The 24,061-nt window shown below is 39.9% G+C and overlaps 1 protein-coding gene across 1 annotated transcript in view; it reads left to right on the top strand.

Moving 5' to 3' along the window:
* Positions 1 to 24,061, top strand: part of ATP6V1D (ATPase H+ transporting V1 subunit D) — a 101,017-nt gene that overhangs the window by 3,282 nt on the left and 73,674 nt on the right. The window contains exons 2-4 of the mRNA XM_053697685.1: positions 8,916 to 9,033; positions 9,819 to 9,898; positions 19,520 to 19,587. Of these exons, the coding sequence (XP_053553660.1) occupies positions 8,916 to 9,033; positions 9,819 to 9,898; positions 19,520 to 19,587 (266 nt within the window). The remainder of the gene's footprint in view (positions 1 to 8,915; positions 9,034 to 9,818; positions 9,899 to 19,519; positions 19,588 to 24,061) is intronic.

The raw sequence follows: 24,061 nt of genomic DNA, 5'->3' as shown, positions 1-24,061 counted from the left end.
AGAGGAGAGCCTATTCATTGCTTAAAACCTGTGAACTGCCAATGTATGCAACAATTAGAGCTATTTATATAGATATATAGTGTACTTACTATGCACAAGCCATAATATAAACTGCTCCTACATTTTTCTATTTTATATATATATACCTTAAGATTATGCTATAAAATGTTTAACTATATGGAGTAAAACAACGTTTCAATATACTTTCATTATGTATTTTGTCCCCCTTTCCTGTAATGTTACTCTAAAAATTGTGGACTTTCCAATTCCTTTTAAAGTAGATGTGGAGACTCCAGACTTAAAGGGATACTAAACCCTAATTTTTCTTTAATGATTCAGATATTGCATTCAATTTTTTTTTTTTTAATTTTATTTATGACCAACAAGTGATACAGCAATAAATTACCAATCAAAGACACCACGCAGGGTGTGATAATATAACATAGAATTGGTGAGGCAACATGACATATTAACATAATCCATCAGAGTTAGAATATAATATTCACCTTTGTATTTAGGTCTATAGAGGAAATGTATGGATTAGAGAACATTCTAACAGATATACTCATTTGTATCACAATGTTGGGATTTTGTTTTTATGGAAACTAACACAACTAATTTATAAACTAACTAAACCAAACTAAACCTTTTTTAAACACTGCGCCTACTTTGTGCAGATATATAATGCACAAGCTTTGCCTTTATGTGAAAATAGCCAATTCTAAAATTCTGGCGTAATTAGAGGATATGTAAATTATACACAGTGTGGTGGTATATTAGGAAATATAATAGGTAAGGAAAAACAAAAACAAAACTGCATAGTAGAGTGGGTAAACACAGAGACATGGGCAAACAAAGAACTTTGTGTCAGAAAATATCTGGCAATAACAAACAGGGGAACATAGAGAGAGGGCTAAACAGTGATCCAATGAAAATACATACATGTTAAGTGTAGGTTCAGATTTCAGCATATTGGTATTTAGGGTGTTCATCTAGAAGTGTTGAAACAAAGACACCTGGAGCTAATCCCACCTCTGTGACCACTGTATGATTTAGTATAATGAGGTGCCATAGAGTACAGTGGGCAGAGACTGTTTAATATTTTAGCATGCTGGAGGGCCAAGACGTGTAGAAAGCATAATAACAGCACACTTTAGGCACAAAGAAACAATTAGGCATAGCCGGAGATAGAAACCTGGATCTAGTCAGTGAAGGATTATTTGATTGTGGATATGTCAGAGCCCCCTAACATTTAGGAGACCAGAACTTAAACATTAAATGTTAGCCCTTAACTCTTGAGGTTACTTTGACGTCTAAAATTAGCTAGGCCAATGAGTATCTAAAGGTTAAACTCAAGTAGTGCAAATAAGATACAATGAACAAATAGCATGAGATGGTATGATTACCTCAGGCAAAGTTAAAGGATTCCTATGAGTAGGAAGGAAACAGTGATTCTATACTTAGGATATTCTCCTGTAACTTCAATATATGTGATAAAGCAGTTAAATGCATATCTGAGTGGCAGTCTGTTCAGTTCAATCCAAGCAGGAGGCATTAAGCAAAGTGCAACACACAAGTAAAAGTGACATGAACTAGTGAAATACATAGTCTAATTCAAAATATACATTCTTTTAAGCAAGGGTGAATAGCAGTATGCATGTTGTAGTTGATTATACTAAAGGTCCGTTGCTGTTAGATAGGTTGACAAAAATGAAAATAGAACTGCACAAAAAGGATGACATTTCAGACATGCAGTGGTCCGAAGGGTTCATGCCCTGGAGCTACATCCCCCCCCCCCCCAACAAGTGCATTAGCCCGCAGGAATGAATCACCCAATTCCAGCGCGAAGCAAGCATAACAACAGTTGTCGGTGCTGAAGGGACAACATGGCCGCGCCCCCTACGAGTGCAAGGAGCCCAAGTGTTATTTCGGGCTGGGGCCTTCGCGGGTCAAGACTTGGATGTTGCGGAGCAGCAGAAAAAACACCATCCATTCCGGGGGCCCAATTCCTACCAAGCGCTATGGAAAAGTCCTGCAGCGGTTCTGGTATAACTGCCGACTCCCATGCCCTGTCTCTCCGTGTCCAGAGTTAGGACCTCCACTGAGGCGCAGGCTTCACAGATCTTCTCTGGTCCCATGGTAGCCACAGCAGGTGAGTGCAACGCCTGTTCCAAGTGGCAGGACAAAGATCCTTTAGTCAGGTCCTGGAATAGGATTGCTGGGTCATCAGATGCGGCGGAATCCCGTAGAGTTGTAGCAGCAATGTGTTGTAAGTCCCATGTTGAGGAGCAAATTTGTTTATTCACAGGCTCAGGTTTCTTACGATAGGCCTCCCCGGTCAGCCGAATCACTGCATGCAGGGTTTTAAAGCTGCAGTCTAAACGGTAAAACAGAGGCAGGAAAGATTCAAGTATCTGTGCAGTACTATATTTTTCTGCCTCCATCAGGAAGGAAACCAGCGGAAAAGGTTATGTGATGATTACTGTGTACAATGTGGCGCTGTAGAACACGCCACGTTGCCAAATGGCTTCTTGCTTCTACTATGGCCTCCGTGGGAGAGAAGATGGTAATTTCTCTATCCGCCTTAATTCTCGGACACGTAACTGTCGAGATATGCAGATGGCAGTGGATTTGGGCTGCATAAAGGTTTGCTTTCTCAGGGTATCTCAGAGCTTCAAAAAAGTGCAGTCATCTTAGAATGCCAGCCACCGGAAGTCCATTACATGCAATTTTAAGCAACTTTCTCATTTACTCTTATCATGTTTTCTTCGTTCTCTTGCTAATCTTTTATTTAAAAAGCAGGAATGTAAAGCTTAAGAGCCGGACCATTTTTGGTTGAGAACCTGGGTTGTGCTTGCTTATTGGTTTGCTAAATGTAGCCACCAATAAGCAAGCGTTATTTAGGGTGCTAACTCCTAAAATGGGCTGGATCCTAAGCTTTAAATTCTTGCTTTTTAAATAAATATAGCAAAAGAACAAATAAAAAAGGATGCTTAAAATTGCATGCTCTATCTGAATCGTTAAAGAAAAAAAATTGGGTTTAGTATCCCTTTAAGTTTTATTCTGCACACTCTAATTGGCCTCAGCAGAGAAGGAAACCTAGGTTATAACGTGGTGGTGCCCATTTTTTTTATGAACACTAAAATGTTATACTTATTTTTTTTCAATATTTAAAAAAACTAATATAATTAGAAAAACATCAGCATGCTATGCTCAGTCGTTGCTTTGAATATATAATTCTACAGTATATTGCATGTATTTAGTATTTAATGATAGAATGATAGTCACGTTGGTTGTATGACAATTAATGGGACATTGTAGTGAAAACAATTACATGGTCTAATGCTTTTAGAGCATCTAATTTTTGCTCTATTGAGATTCCAGCTGTATGTGTTTAACCACCGTAAACGTCGTTTTTTTTTTTTTTTTTTTTTTTTTTTTTTTTTTTACATGAAGCCAAAATTTTCTCAGCAATTCCAATCTATTTTCCCGGTACTTTTCAACAGGTTTTTGAGACCATTTTACACTTTACGAAATTCAAAATCTTAAGGCACTTAATAAAGTACCGAAATGGCATTTTTTTACATCTTTACAAGTATTCTAAGAGCGTTAGGAATAATTCTGTTATGATGCATATGTGTAAGACACTCTGAAATGGCCACAGCTGACATTTTGGATATATAGTTGTATAAATGGGCTAGATTCATTAAAGCTCCATTCACTACTATTGTATATTCCCATCTGCAGTAGGCAGGACACAAATTTTACTTTTGTATATGTATTTAATATGTGGCATCCCATACAAGCTAATGAGATTTGCGGGGAAAGGAAGAGAACAGAAATCCAACTGCAACATCTAAAAATTGCGTGTAGCAATCGCATTCTGAAATTTTTTTTTTTTTTGTTTTTTTTTTTAAAAATTTATACATTCATTTTCATGATTGAAACTTTTCAGTACTTTCGTCTTCATAAACAGGATTTCAGTCATCAATCGTGTCTTTGTGACTAGGATCTAACCAATTGCCATTTTGTCTTGTTGGCGTCCAAGATGTTTTGCACTTTTTTATTTAAAAAAAAAAAAGGTCCCAAAATAGTGTGGTGTGTGTGTGGTTTTTTGTTTTGTTTTTTTTTAATAATTGCAATATACGATATCCAGAATCTTGTTTCTCCATCTTCTTGCAGTAATAGAAATTACGGAATGACAAACATTCCCTACAGTAAGGTTTTCAGTTTTGGTGACATTTTATTTGCACCTACATCATTGAAGTGGAGTTTATTATGTAGCAGTTTCATGATTTTTAGTATGAGAACTATTAAATATTAATTTTAGAAGATGAGATACGTTGCGACCACTGTTTCTTGATTTCAGTTGTAAATCTTAGCACACTGAAAAACGGTGGTTTCTTAAAGGACATTCATTATACACTAGATTTTTTTCTTTGCAAAAATGTTTTTGTAGATGATTTATTTATATAGCCTATACAGGTTTTATATATACATTATTTTTAAAGCTTTGAAATGAAGACTTTAAATGCTAAAGAGCATTATAAACCTAATAAAATAATCACACAACACAGAATATATAATTAAACTAAGTTACATAAACAAAAACATTTGCTAAACAGCATTATAAACCTAATACAATAATCACACAACACACACTTTACTTGCATTTTTCTGCAAACAATTCTTTCTATGCATTCCAATCTGGACTGATTTATAGACCGGAAGATCTTGTTCCTATGAAAGCTGCTCGATGGCTCAGGTCTAGTTATACTGATTCATTTTAGCTTGCTTGGCTTGCATATCTTTGCTGCAACACAAGCGGACAGCTCCACCTACTGGGTATTTTAATCAATGCACTGCTTCTTAATGCTTTTCAATAGCAGTCACATGGCTGGAAAAAAAGGTTGTTATTCTGAAACGGTGCAAATTGAACCATTGTAAATCGAGGGCCACCTGTGTGTGTGTGTATATATATATATATATATATATATATATATATATATATATATATATATATATATATATATATATATATATATATATATATATATATATATATATATATATATATATATATATATATATATAATTGCACTCCCAATTACAAAAGTCCTTATGCCCTGGGTGCAGCAAACAAAAAAGAATATATATATATATATATATATATATATAAAATTTTTATTGAGGAAAGAGTAAATAACATAAATAAAAATTACCTTGTATCTAAGCCTCTGCAGACTGCCCCCTTATTTCAGTTAATTTGACATACTAGCATTTTAGCCAATAATTGTTCACTCCTCGGTAAATTCACGTGCGTGAACTCGACGTTATCTATGTGAAAGACATGAACTAATGCCCTCTAGTAGTGAAAAACTGTCAAAATGCTTTCAGATTAAAGGCGGCCTTCAAGGTCTAAGAAATTAGCATATGAACCTCCTAGGTTTAGCTTTCAACTAAGAATACCAAGAGAACAAAGCAAAATTGGTGATAAAAGTAAATTGGAAAGTTGTTTAAAATTACATGCCCTATTTGAATCATGAACGTTTTTTTGGACTTGACTGTCACTTTAAACACATAGGGGCCTATTTAAGATGCTGCGAGCGGACAAGATCCGATATTGCGGATCATGTCCGCTGCACATCGATAAATGCCGACAGCATACGCTGTCGGCATTTATCATTGCACCAGCAGTTCTTGTGAACTGCTGGTGCAATACCGCCCCCTGCATATTCACGGCCAATCGGCCACTAGCAGGGGGTGTCAATCAACTCGATCGTATTTGATCGGGTTGATTTCTAGCGATGTCTGTCTGCCGCCATGGGGCATCAATCTCCGGAGCTTAATAATTCGGCCCCATAGAGTTGAATCATTTATTAGTAGGAATTTTGCATTTGTTAACACGTTAAAGCACTTAATTTTTACTCTAGAATGTCCCTTTAAAGCTTAAACACCATGGGAATCCTGGATCATTTAACAGACGAGACAAACTGCAAATTATATTTTTACTTAACTAAAACATTACAAACTTAGGACTAAATAATAAAATAACTATCTAAGTCAGTGTTGCCTTCCTATTCATCTGTTTTTTGGGTTGTGTTTTTTTTTTTTTTTTTTTTTTTTTTTTTTTTTTTAACCTTCCTGTAGTATTTTCAGCAGGGCTTAGGTCTGTATACTTGTAAAGACCACCAGTAAACTTGTTTTGACAAGATGTATATAAAAAAAGTCAATACACGAGTTCTGATTCCTTTATAAAATAGAAAACAGTATATCCCAAATATGCTGGGTGATAATCTTTTTATTTTCCAGATTTTATTCTATTATTTAACTTAATCTTCTAGTGTTTGTCAAATAATAGACAATGCTATTTTATTTAGATACAAATTTTTCCACATTATTTTCAGTTTGTGCACATCAGATAATAAACACAATAGGTATTATTCGAAGGACCTTCTGCATATTTCAGTAACATTGCTAAAGTTATTCAATCTCTATTCCTTCAATATTAGCTGTGATAAAACAAAACTTTTTGATATGTCACATGCTGTGAAAGGGTTCCCCAAAATCTCAATGTGTAAAACAAACTATAAACATTAGTTTTGGTTTCAGTATGATGTGTAATGATGTTCAATGTCCCAAGCCATATGAATCTCAGTTTAATTGGACAAAACCTAATTACTTTCAGATAGGCAACTATTAGGGTTCAAAACTTAAAGGGACATGAAACCCAAAATGTTTCATTATATAGAGTATATAATTTTAAACCACTTTCCAATTTATTTCTATTATCAATTTATCTTCATTCTTTGCATCCTTTATTGAAGGAAGAGCAATGCACCACTGGCAACTAGCTGAACACACCAGCAAGCCAATGAAAAGAGGCAGATATGTGCAGCTAGCTCCCTGCTCCTGAGCCTACCTAGGTATGCTTTTAAGAAAAGAATACCAAGAGAACAAAGCAAATTAGATAATAGAAGTAAATTGAAAAGTTGTTTAAAATGGTATGCTCTATCTGAATCATGAAAGAAATTTTTTGCATTTTATGTCCCTTTTAAAGAATTTGGATAGATAAGCTTAATGTAATATGTATAGGGGAGAGTATACAGGCCAAATGCCTTTAGAGGCGACTCTATGAAGTGACTATTATATTTGTAAGGTCTGGAACTATAAACGGAGCAAAAAAAAATATTCTAAAACTGGAAAAGCTGCATATAATATGTACAGACCTAGTGGGGGCATATCAGAGAATGGGTATGAATAATAACAATATAATGAATAACCTAGGCTTATTGTTTCTATGATGCTGAATTAGTCCCTATTTCAGCTTGAATATTAGGTGTAGCACTCAGACCACAGAAGTGTCAGAGCAAAAATAAACGTTGAACTATAGCACGATGACTGTATGTTTTGCCATCTTTGTATGATATGTCAATAAATGAGACATACACAATCACAAGAATGCTTTTTCTTCTAAATTATGTGCGTTTTTTCCATATGCCATCATGAAGTTTGTTGAACAGCTGTGCAAGGCTGTCACCATGGGCCCAATTATCAAAATACTTGGAGAGAAATAAAGTGCAGACTTCACAATGGCAGAAATCGCAGAATTCTCTAGCCAAAAAGGAGAAACCTGGAAGTCTCAGAGAGATGAGAGCTTCCTCCCATAGAAAGTAACAAGGCTCTCTGTAATGCAGAATCTCTGGGGAGCTCCTGACACCAATATCATTTCTTGGTTTGAAGCAAATACAAATTAAACTGCAATGTTTTCACTACAATTCAACTTGTATTTGCTTGGAGTAGTATGAAGAATATTTCTGTCAACTAATTTAGCAACTTGTGAATTTTAAGCAGATTTAATCTGCATGCAGTTGGCAGGATAAATCAGTGAGACCTCTACAGCAGTGATTTTCAACCTTTTTTTTTGCTGTGGCACACTTTTTTACATAAAAAAAAAATCCTGCGGCACACCACCATCCCAAAATTTTACAAAATCACACATTGTAGCCTAATACAGTGTGTGTGTATGTATGTATGTGTGTATATATATATATATATATATATATATATATATATATATATATATATATATATATATATATATATATATATATAGTTTGTAGGAATAAGCACTCACTGGTCTTCTGCCATCCGTGATATAAATTCTTTATTAAACCGTGACGTTTCAGGACTAACAGCGTCCCTTCCACTGTTAGTCCCGAAACGTCACTGTTTAATAAAAAATTTATATTACAGATGGCAGAAGACCAGTGAGTGCTTATTCCTACAAACTTATATTCCTTACACAATAGCACCCTGGCAGTTTTTGGTCGTTGGTGAGAGTGTACAATATATATATATATATATATATATATATATATATATATATATATATATATATATATATATATATATATATATATATATATATAACACACACACTGTACTGTGCTGCCATGCCTCTTACAAACTATACATGACATATTGACATTCATTCACAAACAATCATAATGAATGTCAATGTCATGGTTGTAAATGATGCCTGATGAGCCTGTCACATACCTCCCAATATTTCAAAATTTAAAAGAGGGACACCCCCGCACTGTTGTCAGTCTGCCGCGGCACACCTGAGGATCTCTCACGGCACACTAGTGTGTCACGGCACACTGGTTGAAAAAGCCTGCTCTACAGGAGTAAATGCTTATAATAAATCATGAGAGTTGTGAGGGAACCTCAGGCACACATACACACTCCCCTGTTCCTCCTACTAAAAAGCTTGTTTCACATAGAAAAAATGCAATTGTTACACATAAATATACAGAATATAATCCTGCTACATATTGAAATTTGTACAATAAAAATGTAACTTTTTTATTTATATATTATTTTTTTCTTCTCACCTTTTACTTTTCCAGGGCTCAGACCATCATGAAAGCTCGTTTAAAAGGTGCGCAGACTGGGCGCAATCTTCTAAAGAAAAAGTCAGATGCCTTAACCATGCGTTTTCGTCAGATTCTTAAAAAAATAATTGAGGTGGGTTTAGTTTTTCACTCAACAGTATATTTTATTTCTATCCAGTAAAACACAATCTTTATCTAATCATGTTTTTCTTTTATGTATGAGAAAATGTTGGTAGTTGGTGGATTAAAGGGACAGTCAACCATAGAACTGTTATTGTTTTAAAAGATAGATAATCCCTTTATTACTCATTCCCCAGTTTTGCATAACCAACCCAGTTATATTAATGTACTTTTTACCTCTGTGATTACCTTGTATCTAGGAAACTTCTTCCAGCCCCCTGGTCACATGACTGTGACTGTTTATTATCTATTGTCTTAAATTTAGCATTGTTTTTGTGCTAAATCTTAAATAACTTTCTGTGCCTGAACACAGTGTTATCTATATGGCCCACGTGTACTTTCTGTCTCTTTGTATTGAAAAGAGATTTAAAAAGCATGAGATGAGAGGCAGCCCTCAAAGGCTTAGAAATTAGCATATGAGCCTACCTATGTTTAGTTTAAACTAAGAATATAAAGAGAAAAAAGCAAATTTGATGATAAAAGTAAATTGGAAAGTCAATTAAAATTAAAAGTCCTATCTGAATAATGGAAGTTTAATTTATACTTGACTGTCCCTTTAAATTGCTTAGACCAAACGTAGTCATCAAGTTCAATAAAATACTGTTTTATACCAACATCACATCTTTTTACTATATTACTAGTTTTTGGTGCTACTATTGTTTTGTTCTCTTACTCTCTAACTAGTTAATTTTTTTCAAATAATATAATCCTGAGTACATTTTTTTTTTTTTTTCTCAGACCAAAATGCTCATGGGTGAAGTGATGAGAGAAGCTGCGTTTTCTCTTGCGGAGGCTAAATTCACAGCTGGAGATTTCAGGTGAAATGTTTAATGTATAAACAAGTCATTGGTTGAAACCATGTGGATTAGATCTCAGTCATCAAAAATAAAGCTGATTTGTAAACAAAAAAAAATTGTATAATAAATTTGTATATCGGCTTTTATTTTTGCATCTGTATCTACACTTTTTTTATTGACATTTTATGTGCTAGTCACTAAACAATTGTCTCTTTACAGTTGTTCTTATTGCAGCGTGGTAAAGAGTAAGTGATCCCTTGTAATATACATGCCTCCTTGTGCTCAATAACCTTAGCAGTGTCAGATCCCAAACTGCAATGAACCCTATTCATTTCAGCCCCCAGCAATTAACCTACATATTGCCACCACATTTGACCCTAACAATGCAGGATCCCCCACTGCAAATGAGCCTAGCTGTACAAGATCCCAGTGACAATTAATCCTGACCACATTGGATCACCCACAGCAATAAACCTTAATTTTGCCTCACCCCTACCTCAGTTTGCCCACCCACAAGAATCCACCATCACAAATGACCCTAACTTTGCAGGATCCTTAACTTAAATTGACCCCAACAATTCTGGGTCTATCACTTTGAATAACCTTACCATGACAGATCTCTCACTGCATTTGACCTGAAAAGTTTATATTTTTCACCTCAACTAACAATAACCATGCTGTGACAGATCCTAACCAAAATGAGTAACCCCAACCCACAATTTTTTATTTTTTTTAACATCAAATCCTTTACTTTCTAGACCAGGGTTCTTCAAACTAGGGGTCGGGACCCATTACTGGGTCACAACACTGTGTTTGTGGTGTGTGTGTGGTTTGAAAGTGTGTGTGTGTATGTTATAAAGGTGTGTAGTATGAGATTGTGTGGTATGAGAGTGTGTGATATGAGATAAAGGTGTGTGGTATGAGATTATGAGAGTGTGTATGTTATAAAGGTGTGTGTGGTATTAATGTATGAGAGTGTGTGTGGTATGAGATTGTGTGTATGGTATGATAGTGTGTATGTTATAAAGGTGTGTGGTATGAGATTGTGTGTAAATGGTATGAGAGGGTGTGTGTATGTTATAAAGGTGTGTGGTATTTCTGTATGGTATGAAAGTGTGTGTGCAAGGCATGAGAATGTGTTGTATGAGAGAGAGGGTGTGTGTGATATTATGTTTTACAACACTTGCAAGTTTGACTACAGTCAGGAATAAAGTAAGCACACAGTGTGTAGTGTGTGTGGTATGAGAGTGTGTGTATGTTATAAAGGTGTGTGTAAATGGTATGAGAGGGTGTGTGGGTTGTGTGTGGTATTTGTGTATGGTATGAAAGTGTGTGTGTGTGTAAGGTATGAGAGTGTGTGTTGTATAAGAGAGAGAGTGTGTGTGTGTGTGATATTATTTTTTACTACACTTGCAAGTTTGACTACAGTCAGGAAAAAAGTAAGCACACATTTTAGTCACTTTGCCAAAAATTTCAGCTATCTTGTTGTATACTACCTCTGACATTTTCAGACCAAGCTTAAAAATAGGGTCACAAAGGTATGTGGTATTATGTCATTTGACTGGATGACCTATCCTCCTTAAAAAAAAAAAAGTTTTATCCTTTCTTAATCCTTCATTCTGACCACAGCAATTCCCATTCCTTTTTATATACTTTATATTTGGGTCTAATTCAAATTTACCCCCTATATAATTTATTTTTAAGTAATACAAAATAATCAAGATTGATTCTGAACCTCCACAAATTTGAGTAATAGCGTAATAATGGTGGTGGTTGCCCTCACTGTCGGTAATTGTTAGTGGGCTGGGAGGTAGGGGGGCAATTACAGTGTGGGGGATTATGGTTACTAGCTCTTGGGTAGTCCATGAGAATGGTGGTTAATTGCATTGGTATACTTGTGCAGTTAGGATTTATTATGGTAGGGTCAAAGTTAGTGTTTATTGCTGAATAGAAGGTCTGGGGAAAATTCCACTAATATAGGGATGACGTGACCTAGTGCCAAGACAGGCATAAAGATAAAAGCAGTTTGTGAAGACATAGCGACAGTTAGCAAGGCATTTTATTTCTGGATAGTGATTCTGCTGCAAAATGCTTTTGAGCTTTACTATCCCAAATTGCTGCCACTGCTCATTTCTCCCAATGATGTATAGTAGGACTTGCATGTAATTTCACCTTGTGTGAAGTTTATTAGAAACACTAGTCGATAAGCCTGCCCAAAGGGCAGTCTAATTTTTTTGTTTAAGCTACAGATGTAGAAACAACCTATTTTGTAACTCTTCTTTTATAAAATATGTGGGAAAGCCTGCCCAGAGGGCAGTATTTCTCCAACATAGGTGTGTCCGGTCCACGGCGTCATCCTTACTTGTGGGATATTCTCCTCCCCAACAGGAAATGGCAAAGAGCCCAGCAAAGCTGGTCACATGATCCCTCCTAGGCTCCGCCTACCCCAGTCATTCTCTTTGCCGTTGTACAGGCAACATCTCCACGGAGATGGCTTAGAGTTTTTTAGTGTTTAACTGTAGTTTTTATTATTCAATCAAGAGTTTGTTATTTTGAAATAGTGCTGGTATGTACTATTTACTCAGAAACAGAAAAGAGATGAAGATTTCTGTTTGTATGAGGAAAATGATTTTAGCAACCGTAACTAAAATCCATGGCTGTTCCACACAGGACTGTTGAGAGCAATTAACTTCAGTTGGGGGAACAGTGTGCAGTCTCTTGCTGCTTGAGGTATGACACATTCTAACAAGACGATGTAATGCTGGAAGCTGTCATTTTCCCTATGGGATCCGGTAAGCCATTTTATTACGATCATAAATAAGGGCTTCACAAGGGCTTATTAAGACTGTAGACTGTTTCTGGGCTAAATCGATTCATTATTAACACATATTTAGCCTTGAGGAATCATTTTATCTGGGTATTTTGATATAATAATATCGGCAGGCACTGTATTAGACACCTTATTCCTTAGGGGCTTTCCCTAAGCTTAAGCAGAGCCTCATTTTCGCGCTGGTGTGGCGCACTTGTTTTTGAGAGGCATGGCATGCAGTCGCATGTGAGAGGAGCTCTGATACTTAGAAAAGACTTTCTGAAGGCGTCATTTGGTATCGTATTCCCCTTTGGGCTTGGTTGGGTCTCAGCAAAGCAGATACCAGGGACTGTAAAGGGGTTAAAGCTTAAAACGGCTCCGGTTCCGTTATTTTAAGGGTTAAAGCTTCCAAATTTGGTGTGCAATACTTTTAAGGCTTTAAGACACTGTGGTGAAAATTTGGTGAATTTTGAACAATTCCTTCATGTTTTTTCGCAATTGCAGTAATAAAGTGTGTTCAGTTTAAAATTTAAAGTGACAGTAACGGTTTTATTTTAAAACGTTTTTGTACTTTGTTATCAAGTTTACGCCTGTTAAACATGTCTGAACTACCAGATAGACTGTGTTCTGAATGTGGGGAAGCCAGGATTCCTATTCATTTAAATAAATGTGATTTATGTGATAATGACAATGATGCCCAAGATGATTCCTCAAGTGAGGGGAGTAAGCATGGTACTGCATCATTCCCTCCTTCGTCTACACGAGTCTTGCCCACTCAGGAGGCCCCTAGTACATCTAGCGCGCCAATACTCCTTACTATGCAACAATTAACGGCTGTAATGGATAATTCTGTCAAAAACATTTTAGCCAAAATGAACCCTTGTCAGCGTAAGCGTGGCTGCTCTGTTTTAGATACTGAAGAGCATGACGACGCTGATATTAATATCTCTGAAGGGCCCCTAACCCAGTCTGATGGGGCCAGGGAGGTTTTGTCTGAGGGAGAAATTACTGATTCAGGGAACATTTCTCAACAGGCTGAACCTGATGTGATTGCATTTAAATTTAAGTTGGAACATCTCCGCATTCTGCTTAAGGAGGTATTATCCACTCTGGATGATTGTGAAAAGTTGGTCATCCCAGAGAAACTATGTAAAATGGACAAGTTCCTAGAGGTGCCGGGGCTCCCAGAAGCTTTTCCTATACCCAAGCGGGTGGCGGACATTGTTAATAAAGAATGGGAAAGGCCCGGTATTCCTTTCGTCCCTCCCCCCATTTTTAAAAAATTGTTTCCTATGGTCGACCCCAGAAAGGACTTATGGCAGACAGTCCCCAAGGTCGAGGGAGCGGTTTCCACTTTAAACAAACGCACCACTATACCCATAGAGGATAGTTGTGCTTTCAAAGATCCTATGGATAAAAAATTAGAAGGTTTGCTTAAAAGGATGTTTGTTCAGCAGGGTTACCTTCTACAACCAATTTCATGCATTGTCCCTGTCGCTACAGCCGCATGTTTCTGGTTCGATGAGCTGATAAAGACGCTCGATAGTGATTCTCCTCCTTATGAGGAGATTATGGACAGAATCAATGCTCTCAAATTGGCTAATTCTTTCACCCTAGACGCCACTTTGCAATTGGCTAGGTTAGCGGCTAAGAATTCTGGGTTTGCTATTGTGGCGCGCAGAGCGCTTTGGTTGAAATCTTGGTCGGCTGATGCGTCTTCCAAGAACAAGCTACTAAACATTCCTTTCAAGGGGAAAACGCTGTTTGGCCCTGACTTGAAAGAGATTATCTCTGATATCACTGGGGGTAAGGGCCACGCCCTTCCTCAGGATCGGCCTTTCAAGGCAAAAAATAGACCTAATTTTCGTCCCTTTCGCAAAAACGGACCAGCCCAAAGTGCTACGTCCTCTAAGCAAGAGGGTAATACTTCTCAAGCCAAGCCAGCTTGGAGACCAATGCAAGGCTGGAACAAGGGAAAGCAGGCCAAGAAACCTGCCACTGCTACCAAGACAGCATGAAATGTTGGCCCCCGATCCGGGACCGGATCTGGTGGGGGGCAGACTCTCTCTCTTCGCTCAGGCTTGGGCAAGAGATGTTCTGGATCCTTGGGCGCTAGAAATAGTCTCCCAAGGTTATCTTCTGGAATTCAAGGGACTTCCCCCAAGGGGGAGGTTCCACAGGTCTCAGTTGTCTTCAGACCACATAAAAAGACAGGCGTTCTTACATTGTGTAGAAGACCTGTTAAAAATGGGAGTGATTCATCCTGTTCCATTAAGAGAACAAGGGATGGGGTTCTACTCCAATCTGTTCATAGTTCCCAAAAAAGAGGGAACGTTCAGACCAATCTTAGATCTCAAGATCTTAAACAAGTTTCTCAAGGTTCCATCGTTCAAGATGGAAACCATTCGAACTATTCTTCCTTCCATCCAGGAAGGTCAATTCATGACCACGGTGGATTTAAAGGATGCGTATCTACATATTCCTATCCACAAGGAACATCATCGGTTCCTAAGGTTCGCATTCCTGGACAAACATTACCAGTTCGTGGCGCTTCCTTTCGGATTAGCCACTGCTCCAAGGATTTTCACAAAGGTACTAGGGTCCCTTCTAGCTGTGCTACGACCAAGGGGCATTGCGGTAGTACCTTACTTGGACGACATTCTGATTCAAGCGTCGTCCCTTCCTCAAGCAAAGGCTCACACGGACATCGTCCTGGCCTTTCTCAGATCTCACGGTTGGAAAGTGAACGTGGAAAAGAGTTCTCTATCCCCGTCAACAAGGGTTCCCTTCTTGGGAACAATTATAGACTCCTTAGAAATGAGGATTTTTCTGACAGAGGTCAGAAAAACAAAACTTCTAGACTCTTGTCGGATACTTCATTCCGTTCCTCTTCCTTCCATAGCTCAGTGCATGGAAGTGATCGGGTTGATGGTAGCGGCAATGGACATAGTTCCTTTTGCGCGCATTCATCTAAGACCATTACAACTGTGCATGCTCAGTCAGTGGAATGGGGACTATACAGACTTGTCTCCGAAGATACAAGTAAATCAGAGGACCAGAGACTCACTCCGTTGGTGGCTGTCCCTGGACAACCTGTCACAAGGGATGACATTCCGCAGACCAGAGTGGGTCATTGTCACGACCGACGCCAGTCTGATGGGCTGGGGCGCGGTCTGGGGATCCCTGAAAGCTCAGGGTCTTTGGTCTCGGGAAGAATCTCTTCTACCGATAAATATTCTGGAACTGAGAGCGATATTCAATGCTCTCAAGGCTTGGCCTCAGCTAGCGAGGACCAAGTTCATACGGTTTCAATCAGACAACATGACAACTGTTGCGTACATCAACCATCAGGGGGGAACAAGGAGTTCCCTAGCGATGGAAGAAGTGACCAAAATTATTCTATGGGCGGAGTCTCACTCCTGCCACCTGTCTGCTATCCACATCCCAGGAGTGGAAAATTGGGAAGCGGATTTTCTGAGTCGTCAGACATTGCATCCGGGGGAGTGGGAACTCCATCCGGAAATCTTTGCCCAAGTCACTCACCTGTGGGGCATTCCAGACATGGATCTGATGGCCTCTCGTCAGAACTTCAAAGTTCCTTGCTACGGGGCCAGATCCAGGGATCCCAAGGCGGCTCTAGTGGATGCACTAGTAGCACCTTGGACCTTCAAACTAGCTTATGTGTTCCCGCCATTTCCTCTCATCCCCAGGCTGGTAGCCAGGATCAATCAGGAGAGGGCGTCGGTGATCTTGATAGCTCCTGCGTGGCCACGCAGGACTTGGTATGCAGATCTGGTGAATATGTCATCGGCTCCACCTTGGAAGCTACCTTTGAGACGAGACCTTCTTGTTCAGGGTCCGTTCGAACATCCGAATCTAGTTTCACTCCAGCTGACTGCTTGGAGATTGAACGCTTGATTTTATCGAAGCGAGGATTCTCAGATTCTGTTATCGATACTCTTGTTCAGGCCAGAAAGCCTGTAACTAGAAAGATTTACCACAAAATTTGGAAAAAATATATCTGTTGGTGTGAATCTAAAGGATTCCCTTGGGACAAGGTTAAGATTCCTAGGATTCTATCCTTTCTTCAAGAAGGATTGGAAAAAGGATTATCTGCAAGTTCCCTGAAGGGACAGATTTCTGCCTTGTCGGTGTTACTTCACAAAAAGCTGGCAGCTGTGCCAGATGTTCAAGCCTTTGTTCAGGCTCTGGTTAGAATCAAGCCTGTTTACAAACCTTTGACTCCTCCTTGGAGTCTCAATTTAGTTCTTTCAGTTCTTCAGGGGGTTCCGTTTGAACCTTTACATTCCGTTGATATTAAGTTATTATCTTGGAAAGTTTTGTTTTTAGTTGCAATTTCTTCTGCTAGAAGAGTTTCAGAATTATCTGCTCTGCAGTGTTCTCCTCCTTATCTGGTGTTCCATGCAGATAAGGTGGTTTTACGTACTAAACCTGGTTTTCTTCCAAAGGTTGTTTCTAACAAAAACATTAACCAGGAGATTATCGTACCTTCTCTGTGTCCGAAACCAGTTTCAAAGAAGGAACGTTTGTTGCACAATTTGGATGTTGTTCGCGCTCTAAAATTCTATTTAGATGCTACAAAGGATTTTAGACAAACATCTTCCTTGTTTGTTGTTTATTCAGGTAAAAGGAGAGGTCAAAAAGCAACTTCTACCTCTCTCTCTTTTTGGATTAAAAGCATCATCAGATTGGCTTACGAGACTGCCGGACGGCAGCCTCCCGAAAGAATCACAGCTCATTCCACTAGGGCTGTGGCTTCCACATGGGCCTTCAAGAACGAGGCTTCTGTTGATCAGATATGTAGGGCAGCGACTTGGTCTTCACTGCACACTTTTACCAAATTTTACAAGTTTGATACTTTTGCTTCTTCTGAGGCTATTTTTGGGAGAAAGGTTTTGCAAGCCGTGGTGCCTTCCATTTAGGTGACCTGATTTGCTCCCTCCCTTCATCCGTGTCCTAAAGCTTTGGTATTGGTTCCCACAAGTAAGGATGACGCCGTGGACCGGACACACCTATGTTGGAGAAAACAGAATTTATGTTTACCTGATAAATTACTTTCTCCAACGGTGTGTCCGGTCCACGGCCCGCCCTGGTTTTTTAATCAGGTCTGATAATTTATTTTCTTTAACTACAGTCACCACGGTACCATATGGTTTCTCCTATGCAAATATTCCTCCTTAACGTCGGTCGAATGACTGGGGTAGGCGGAGCCTAGGAGGGATCATGTGACCAGCTTTGCTGGGCTCTTTGCCATTTCCTGTTGGGGAGGAGAATATCCCACAAGTAAGGATGACGCCGTGGACCGGACACACCGTTGGAGAAAGTAATTTATCAGGTAAACATAAATTCTGTTTTTGTGGTGACGGAACCACCCTGGCATTTTCGGAATCCACCTGGATGCAGCTTATGCTGCATCCAGGTGGATTCTTTCACCACCCTGCCATCCAGGTGGATTCTTTCACCACCCCTTTTGCTCTCTTTCCCCCCCCCCCCCTCTCTCTTGCTCTCTCTCCGCCCCCCTCTCTCCTTGCTCTCTCTCCCCCCCCTCTCTCTGCTCTCTCTCCCCCCCCCCCCTCGCTCTTGCTCTCTCTCCCCCCCCCTCTCTTTTGCTCTGTCTCCCCCCCCCCTCTCTTTGCTCTGTCTCCCCCCCCCCCCCCTCTTTTGCTCTGTCTCCCCCCCCCCTCTCTTTTGCTCTGTCTCCCCCCCCCTCTCTTTGCTCTGTCTCCCCCCCCCTCTCTTTTGCTCTGTCTCCCCCCCCTCTCTTTTGCTCTGTCTCCCCCCCCCCCCTCTCTTTTGCTCTGTCTCCCCCCCCCCTCTCTTTTGCTCTGTCTCCTCCCCCCCCCCTCTCTTTTGCTCTGTCTCCTCCCCCCCCCCCTCTCTTTTGCTCTGTCTCCTCCCCCCCCCTCTCTTTTGCTCTGTCTCCTCCCCCCGTCTCTTTTGCTCTGTCTCCTCCCCCCCCGTCTCTTTTGCTCTGTCTCCTCCCCCCCCGTCTCTTTTGCTCTGTCTCCTCCCCCCCCGTCTTTTGCTCTGTCTCCTCCCCCCCGTCTTTTGCTCTGTCTCCTCCCCCACCCCGTCTTTGCTCTGCTCCTCTTTTGCTCTGTCTCCTCCCCCCCCCCCGTCTCTTTTGCTCTGTCTCCTCCCCCCCCCCCCGTCTCTTTTGCTCTGTCTCCTCCCCCCCCCCCGTCTCTTTTGCTCTGTCTCCTCCCCCCCCCGTCTCTTTTGCTCTGTCTCCTCCCCCCCCCGTCTCTTTTGCTCTGTCTCCTCCCCCCCCCCGTCTCTTTTGCTCTGTCTCCTCCCCCCCCCCGTCTCTCTATTGCTCTCTCTCCCCCTGTCCTTTTTTTTAATTGGGGCACTCCCACTGCCTCCCCTTCCCTGCTGAGCCGCCCACCCGCTCACACCTCCCACCGGCAGCAGCAGAAGATCGTTACAGATGGTGACACACACAGTGTCACTGTCTGTAACGATCAGGCATCTGACCTCATATGGAAGCGGAGCACCGATCGCGCTCCAGCTCCATATGCGGCAGATGCCTAAAAGTTCCAGCTCTCAGCTGTTATGTTACAGCTGAGAGTTGGAGCTCCTGAAGCTGTCTGTCACCGCGAGGCGGCTGCACGCGCATCCAACATTCCTTTGAGGATGCGTGTGCGCAACTGCTGATGGCGACGGGCGCTTACAAACACAATTATAGTATAGATATCATGCTGTATGTTTCTGATTAAGATCCTGAATTATGAAGTCCTTAAAAGGGTTTGAATGTAAATGTTATTTATGCTTTATTTCTGTGCTAATTACATGTGCCTTCTCTGTGACAGTACAACAATCATCCAAAATGTCAATAAAGCTCAAGTAAAGGTCCGAGCCAAGAAAGACAATGTGGCAGGTAAGGTTTTATTATATAAGCTCAATAGCACTGAGAAAAAACGTAAGATTCCATTACTTTTGTGAATTGGCTTCAAACGACAGAATTAAAATTATTTGAATTCACAGTGAAATCAAGCTTCTAGCTACTTGTGCAACTCTTTGCTTTTTAAACTGTCAGATCTTAGCACAGTGTGAGATACCACACCCTATATGCCAATGCTATACCATCTACTCTGCATTAGCTTTTTAATCATGCCAAGTATACATTTAGTTCTAGTGGTACTATGGCTATATATTGCGCACACAGATGTAGCATCCCCACATCATGTTGTTTATTCTTTTTTGGCATTGTTTGCAGTGTGCATAAAGAACATGTTAATATGAGATATTTGGATCTATAGTTCAGCAGTATTGCCCTTGTTAAAATCCAGTGATGTTTCTGCTTTCATTCTTTGAAAGACCAGTGACCTTTCAAGTTAATTTTCATAAATGTATTTACAAAACTAAATAAGCATACATGGCTTTAGCAGTAAAATTGCGTTTCCAAAAGTGATGTAATATTTTTGTAGATTACTGTGTTGTTGTGTGTGGTTTTTTTTTTGGTTTTTTTTACAGGGCTCCCTGCTTGAGATTTACTTAGAGCAAAGTTGTCTAAGCTAAATGGGAACTAGTGTGACCATACAGTGCATATATATTTATTTATTTCTCTTGTTAAGTGTATCCAGTCCACGGATCATCCATTACTTATGGGATATATTCTCCTTCCCAACAGGAAGCTGCAAGAGTCCACCCACAGCAAAGCTGCTATATAGCTCCTCCCCTAACTGCCATTACCAGTCATTCTCTTGCAAGTCTCAACATAGATAGGAGGTCGTGAGAGTCTGTGGTTTTTTATACTTAGTTTATTTCTTCAATTTTCTATGATCTTAGCAGACGTAACTAAGATCCAGTTGCTGTTCTCACACATTCTGAGGAGTAAGGTACTTCAGAGGGGGAATGGCGTGCAGGTTTTCCTGCAAATAAGGTATGTGCAGTAAAATATTTTTCTAAGGAATGGAATTGACTAAGAAAATACTGCTGATACCGAAGTAATGTAAGTACAGCCTTTAAATGCAGTGAAAGCGACTGGTACCAGGCTGATTGATAGAGATATATGCTAAGGTATGTGCAGTAATATATTTTTCTAAGGAATGGAATTGACTAAGAAAATACTGCTGATACCGAAGTAATGTAAGTAAAGCCTTAAATGCAGTGATAGTGACTGGATCAGGCTTATTAATAGACATACATACTCTTATAAGAATGTGTTTTAAAACGTTTGCTTTCATGTTTAATCGTTTTTTAACATATGTTTGGTGATAAAACTTATTGGGGCCTAATTTTTCCACATGGCTGGCTTAAATTTTGCATAGAAACAGTTATAGGGAAGGTAATCCACAGCTCAGCTGTGGCAGTTTTGTTGTGTCTGTTTAAAAAAATGTCGTGTTTTTTTTTTTTTTTTTTTTTTTTTGCATTAAGGGGTTAATCATCCATTTGCAAGTGGGTGCAATGCTCTGTTAACTTATTACATGTACTGTAAAAATTTCGTTTGATTTACTGCCTTTTTTTCACTGTTTTTCAAATTTTGACAAAATTTTTTTCTCTTAAAGGCACAGTAACGTTTGTTATATTTGCTTGTTAACTTGATTTAAAGTGTTTTCCAAGCTTACTAGTCTCTTTATTAGTTCTAACATGTCTAACATAGAGGAGGCTCTGTGTTTATTATGTTTAAAGCCATGGTGGAACCCCATTTTAGAATGTGTACCAGATGTACTGATTTCATTTTAAATACAAAAAATGATCTTTATTGTTTAACAACATTATCACCAGAGGATTCTGTCGAGGGGGAAGTTATGCCGACTAACTCTCCCCACGTGTCAGACCCTTTGACTCCCGCTCCAGGGACTCACGCTCAAATGGCGCCAAGTATATCAATGGCGCCCATAGCGTTTATTTTACAAGACATGGCAAAGGTTGTGTATAATACACTGGCAGCAGTATTAGTCAGACTACCTGAAATTAAAGGAAAGCAAAACAGCTCTGGGGGTAGATACAGAGCATACAGACGCTTTAAGAACCATGTCTGATACTACCTCACAATATGCTTAGTCTGTGGGTGATATTTGTGACTCAGGGAAGATGATTTAACCTGATTCTGATATTTCTACATTTAAAATTTATGCTTGAGAACCTCCACTTGTTGCTCAGGGAGGCTTTAGCTGCTCTGAATGAATGTGTACAATCGCAGTGCCAGAGAAATTGTGTAGACTGGATAAATAATATGCAGTGCCGGTGTGTACTTATGTTTTTCCAATACCTAAAGAGGTTTACTAAAATTTTTCATAAGGAATGGGATAGACCAGGTGTGCCGTTCTCTTCTCCTCCTATTTTTTAGAAGAATGTTTTCTAATAGTTGCCACCACACGGGACTTATGGCAGACAGTTCCTAAGGTGGAGAGAAGAGTTTCTACTCTAGCTAAGCGTACCACTACCTCTGGCGAGGACTGTTGTGCTTTTTTAGATCCAATGGATAAAAAATGTTTATTCAACAAGGTTTTATCCTGCAGCCCCTTGCACGCATTGCTCCTGTCACTGCTGCTGCAGCGTTCTGGTTTGAGTCTCTTGATGAGGCTTTACAGGCTCCATTGGATGAATATATTTGACAAGCTTAGAGCACTTAAGCTAGCCAATTCCTTTGTTTTCTGATGCCTTTGTTCCTTTGACTAGACTAACGGCTAAGAATTCTGTTTTTTACTATACTGGCGCGCAGAGCACTATGGCTTATATCATGGTCAGCTGTTGTGACTTTAATAAATAAGCTACTTAACTTCCCTTCAAGGGGCAGACCCTATTCAGGCCTAGTTTGAAAGAGATTATTACTTATATCACTGGAGGAAAAGATCATGCCCTTCCTCAGGACAGGTCCAAATCAAGGGACAAAAAAGGCCTAATTTTTGTGCCTTTCGAAAATTCAAGGCAGGTGTGGCATCAACTTCCTCTAAGGCAGACAACCGGACCTGGAACAAAGATAAGCAGGTCAAGGAGCCTGCTGCTGCCTCTAAAACAGCATGAGGAACGGACCCCTATCTGGTAACGGATCCTATAGGGGGCAGACTTCATTCTTCGCCCAGGCGTGGGCAAGAGATGCCCAGGATCCCTGGGCATTGGAAATTATACCCCAGAGATATCTTCTGGATTTCAAAGCTTTCCCCCCCAAAAAAGGGGAGTTTTTGCCTTTCACATTTATCTGCAAACCAGATAAAGAAAGAGACATTCTTGCATTGTGTACGTGACCCATTGAGTTCCAATAGAGGAACAGGGACACAGTTTTCCTCAAATCGGTTTGTGGTTCCCAAGGAAAGGAAACCTTCAGACCTATTTTGGATCTAAAAGATCTTAAACAAATTCTTTAGAATTCTATCATTTAAGATGGAAACTATTCGTACCATCTTAACTATGATCCAGGAGAGTCAATAGAGGACTACAATGGATTTGAAGGATGCTTATCCTCACATTACGATGCATAAAGATCACCATAGGTTTTTCAGGTTTGCCTTTCTAGACAGGCATTACCAGTTTGTAGCTCTTTCCTTTGGGTTAACTACAGCCCCTAGAATCTTTATGGAGGTTCTGGGGTCACTTTGGCGGTCCTTAGGCCGCGGGGCATAGAAGTGGCCCCTTATTTAGACGACATCCTGATACAGGCGTCAAACATCCAAGTTGCCAAGTCTCATACGGACGTAGTACTGGCATTTCTGAGATCGCATGGGTGGAAAGTGAACAAGGAAAGAGTTCTCTATCCCCAATATCAAGGGATTCCCTCCTAGGGATTCTGATAGATTTTGTAGAAATTAAAATTTACCTGACGGAGTCCAGGTTGTCAAAGTTTCTAAATTTCTGCCGTGTTCTTCATTCCATCCGCGCCCTTTGGTGGCTCAGTACATGAATGTAATCGGCTTAATGGTAGCGGCAAGGGACATAGTACCGTTTGCACGCCTACATTTCAGACCACTGCAACTATGCATGCTCAGCCAGAGGAACGGGGATTACACAGATTTGTTCTCCTGTTAAATCCGGACCAAGAAACCAGAGATTCTCTTCTCTGGTGACTATCTCGGGTCCATCTGTCCAAGGGTATGACCTTCCGCAGGTCAGATGGGACAATTGTTACAACAGATGCCAGCCTTTTAGGTTGGGATACAGTCTGGAACTCCCTGAAGGCTCAGGGATAGTGGACTCAGGAGGAGACCCTCCTTCTAATGAATATTCTGGAACTGGGAGCGATATTCCATGCTTTTCAGACTTGGCCTCAGTTAGCAACTCTGAGGTACATCATATTTCAGTCGGACAATATCACGACTGTGGCTTACATCAACCATCAAGGGGGAACAGAAGTTCCCTAGCAATGTTAGAAGTCTTAAAATAATTCACTGGACAGAGACTCACTCTTGTCT

The sequence above is a fragment of the Bombina bombina genome, chromosome 1 (assembly GCF_027579735.1).
Source record: "Bombina bombina isolate aBomBom1 chromosome 1, aBomBom1.pri, whole genome shotgun sequence".
NCBI classification, from domain to species: domain Eukaryota; kingdom Metazoa; phylum Chordata; class Amphibia; order Anura; family Bombinatoridae; genus Bombina; species Bombina bombina.
Note: the sequence above shows the minus strand (reverse complement) of the source record. Positions and strands in the feature narration are given on the sequence as shown.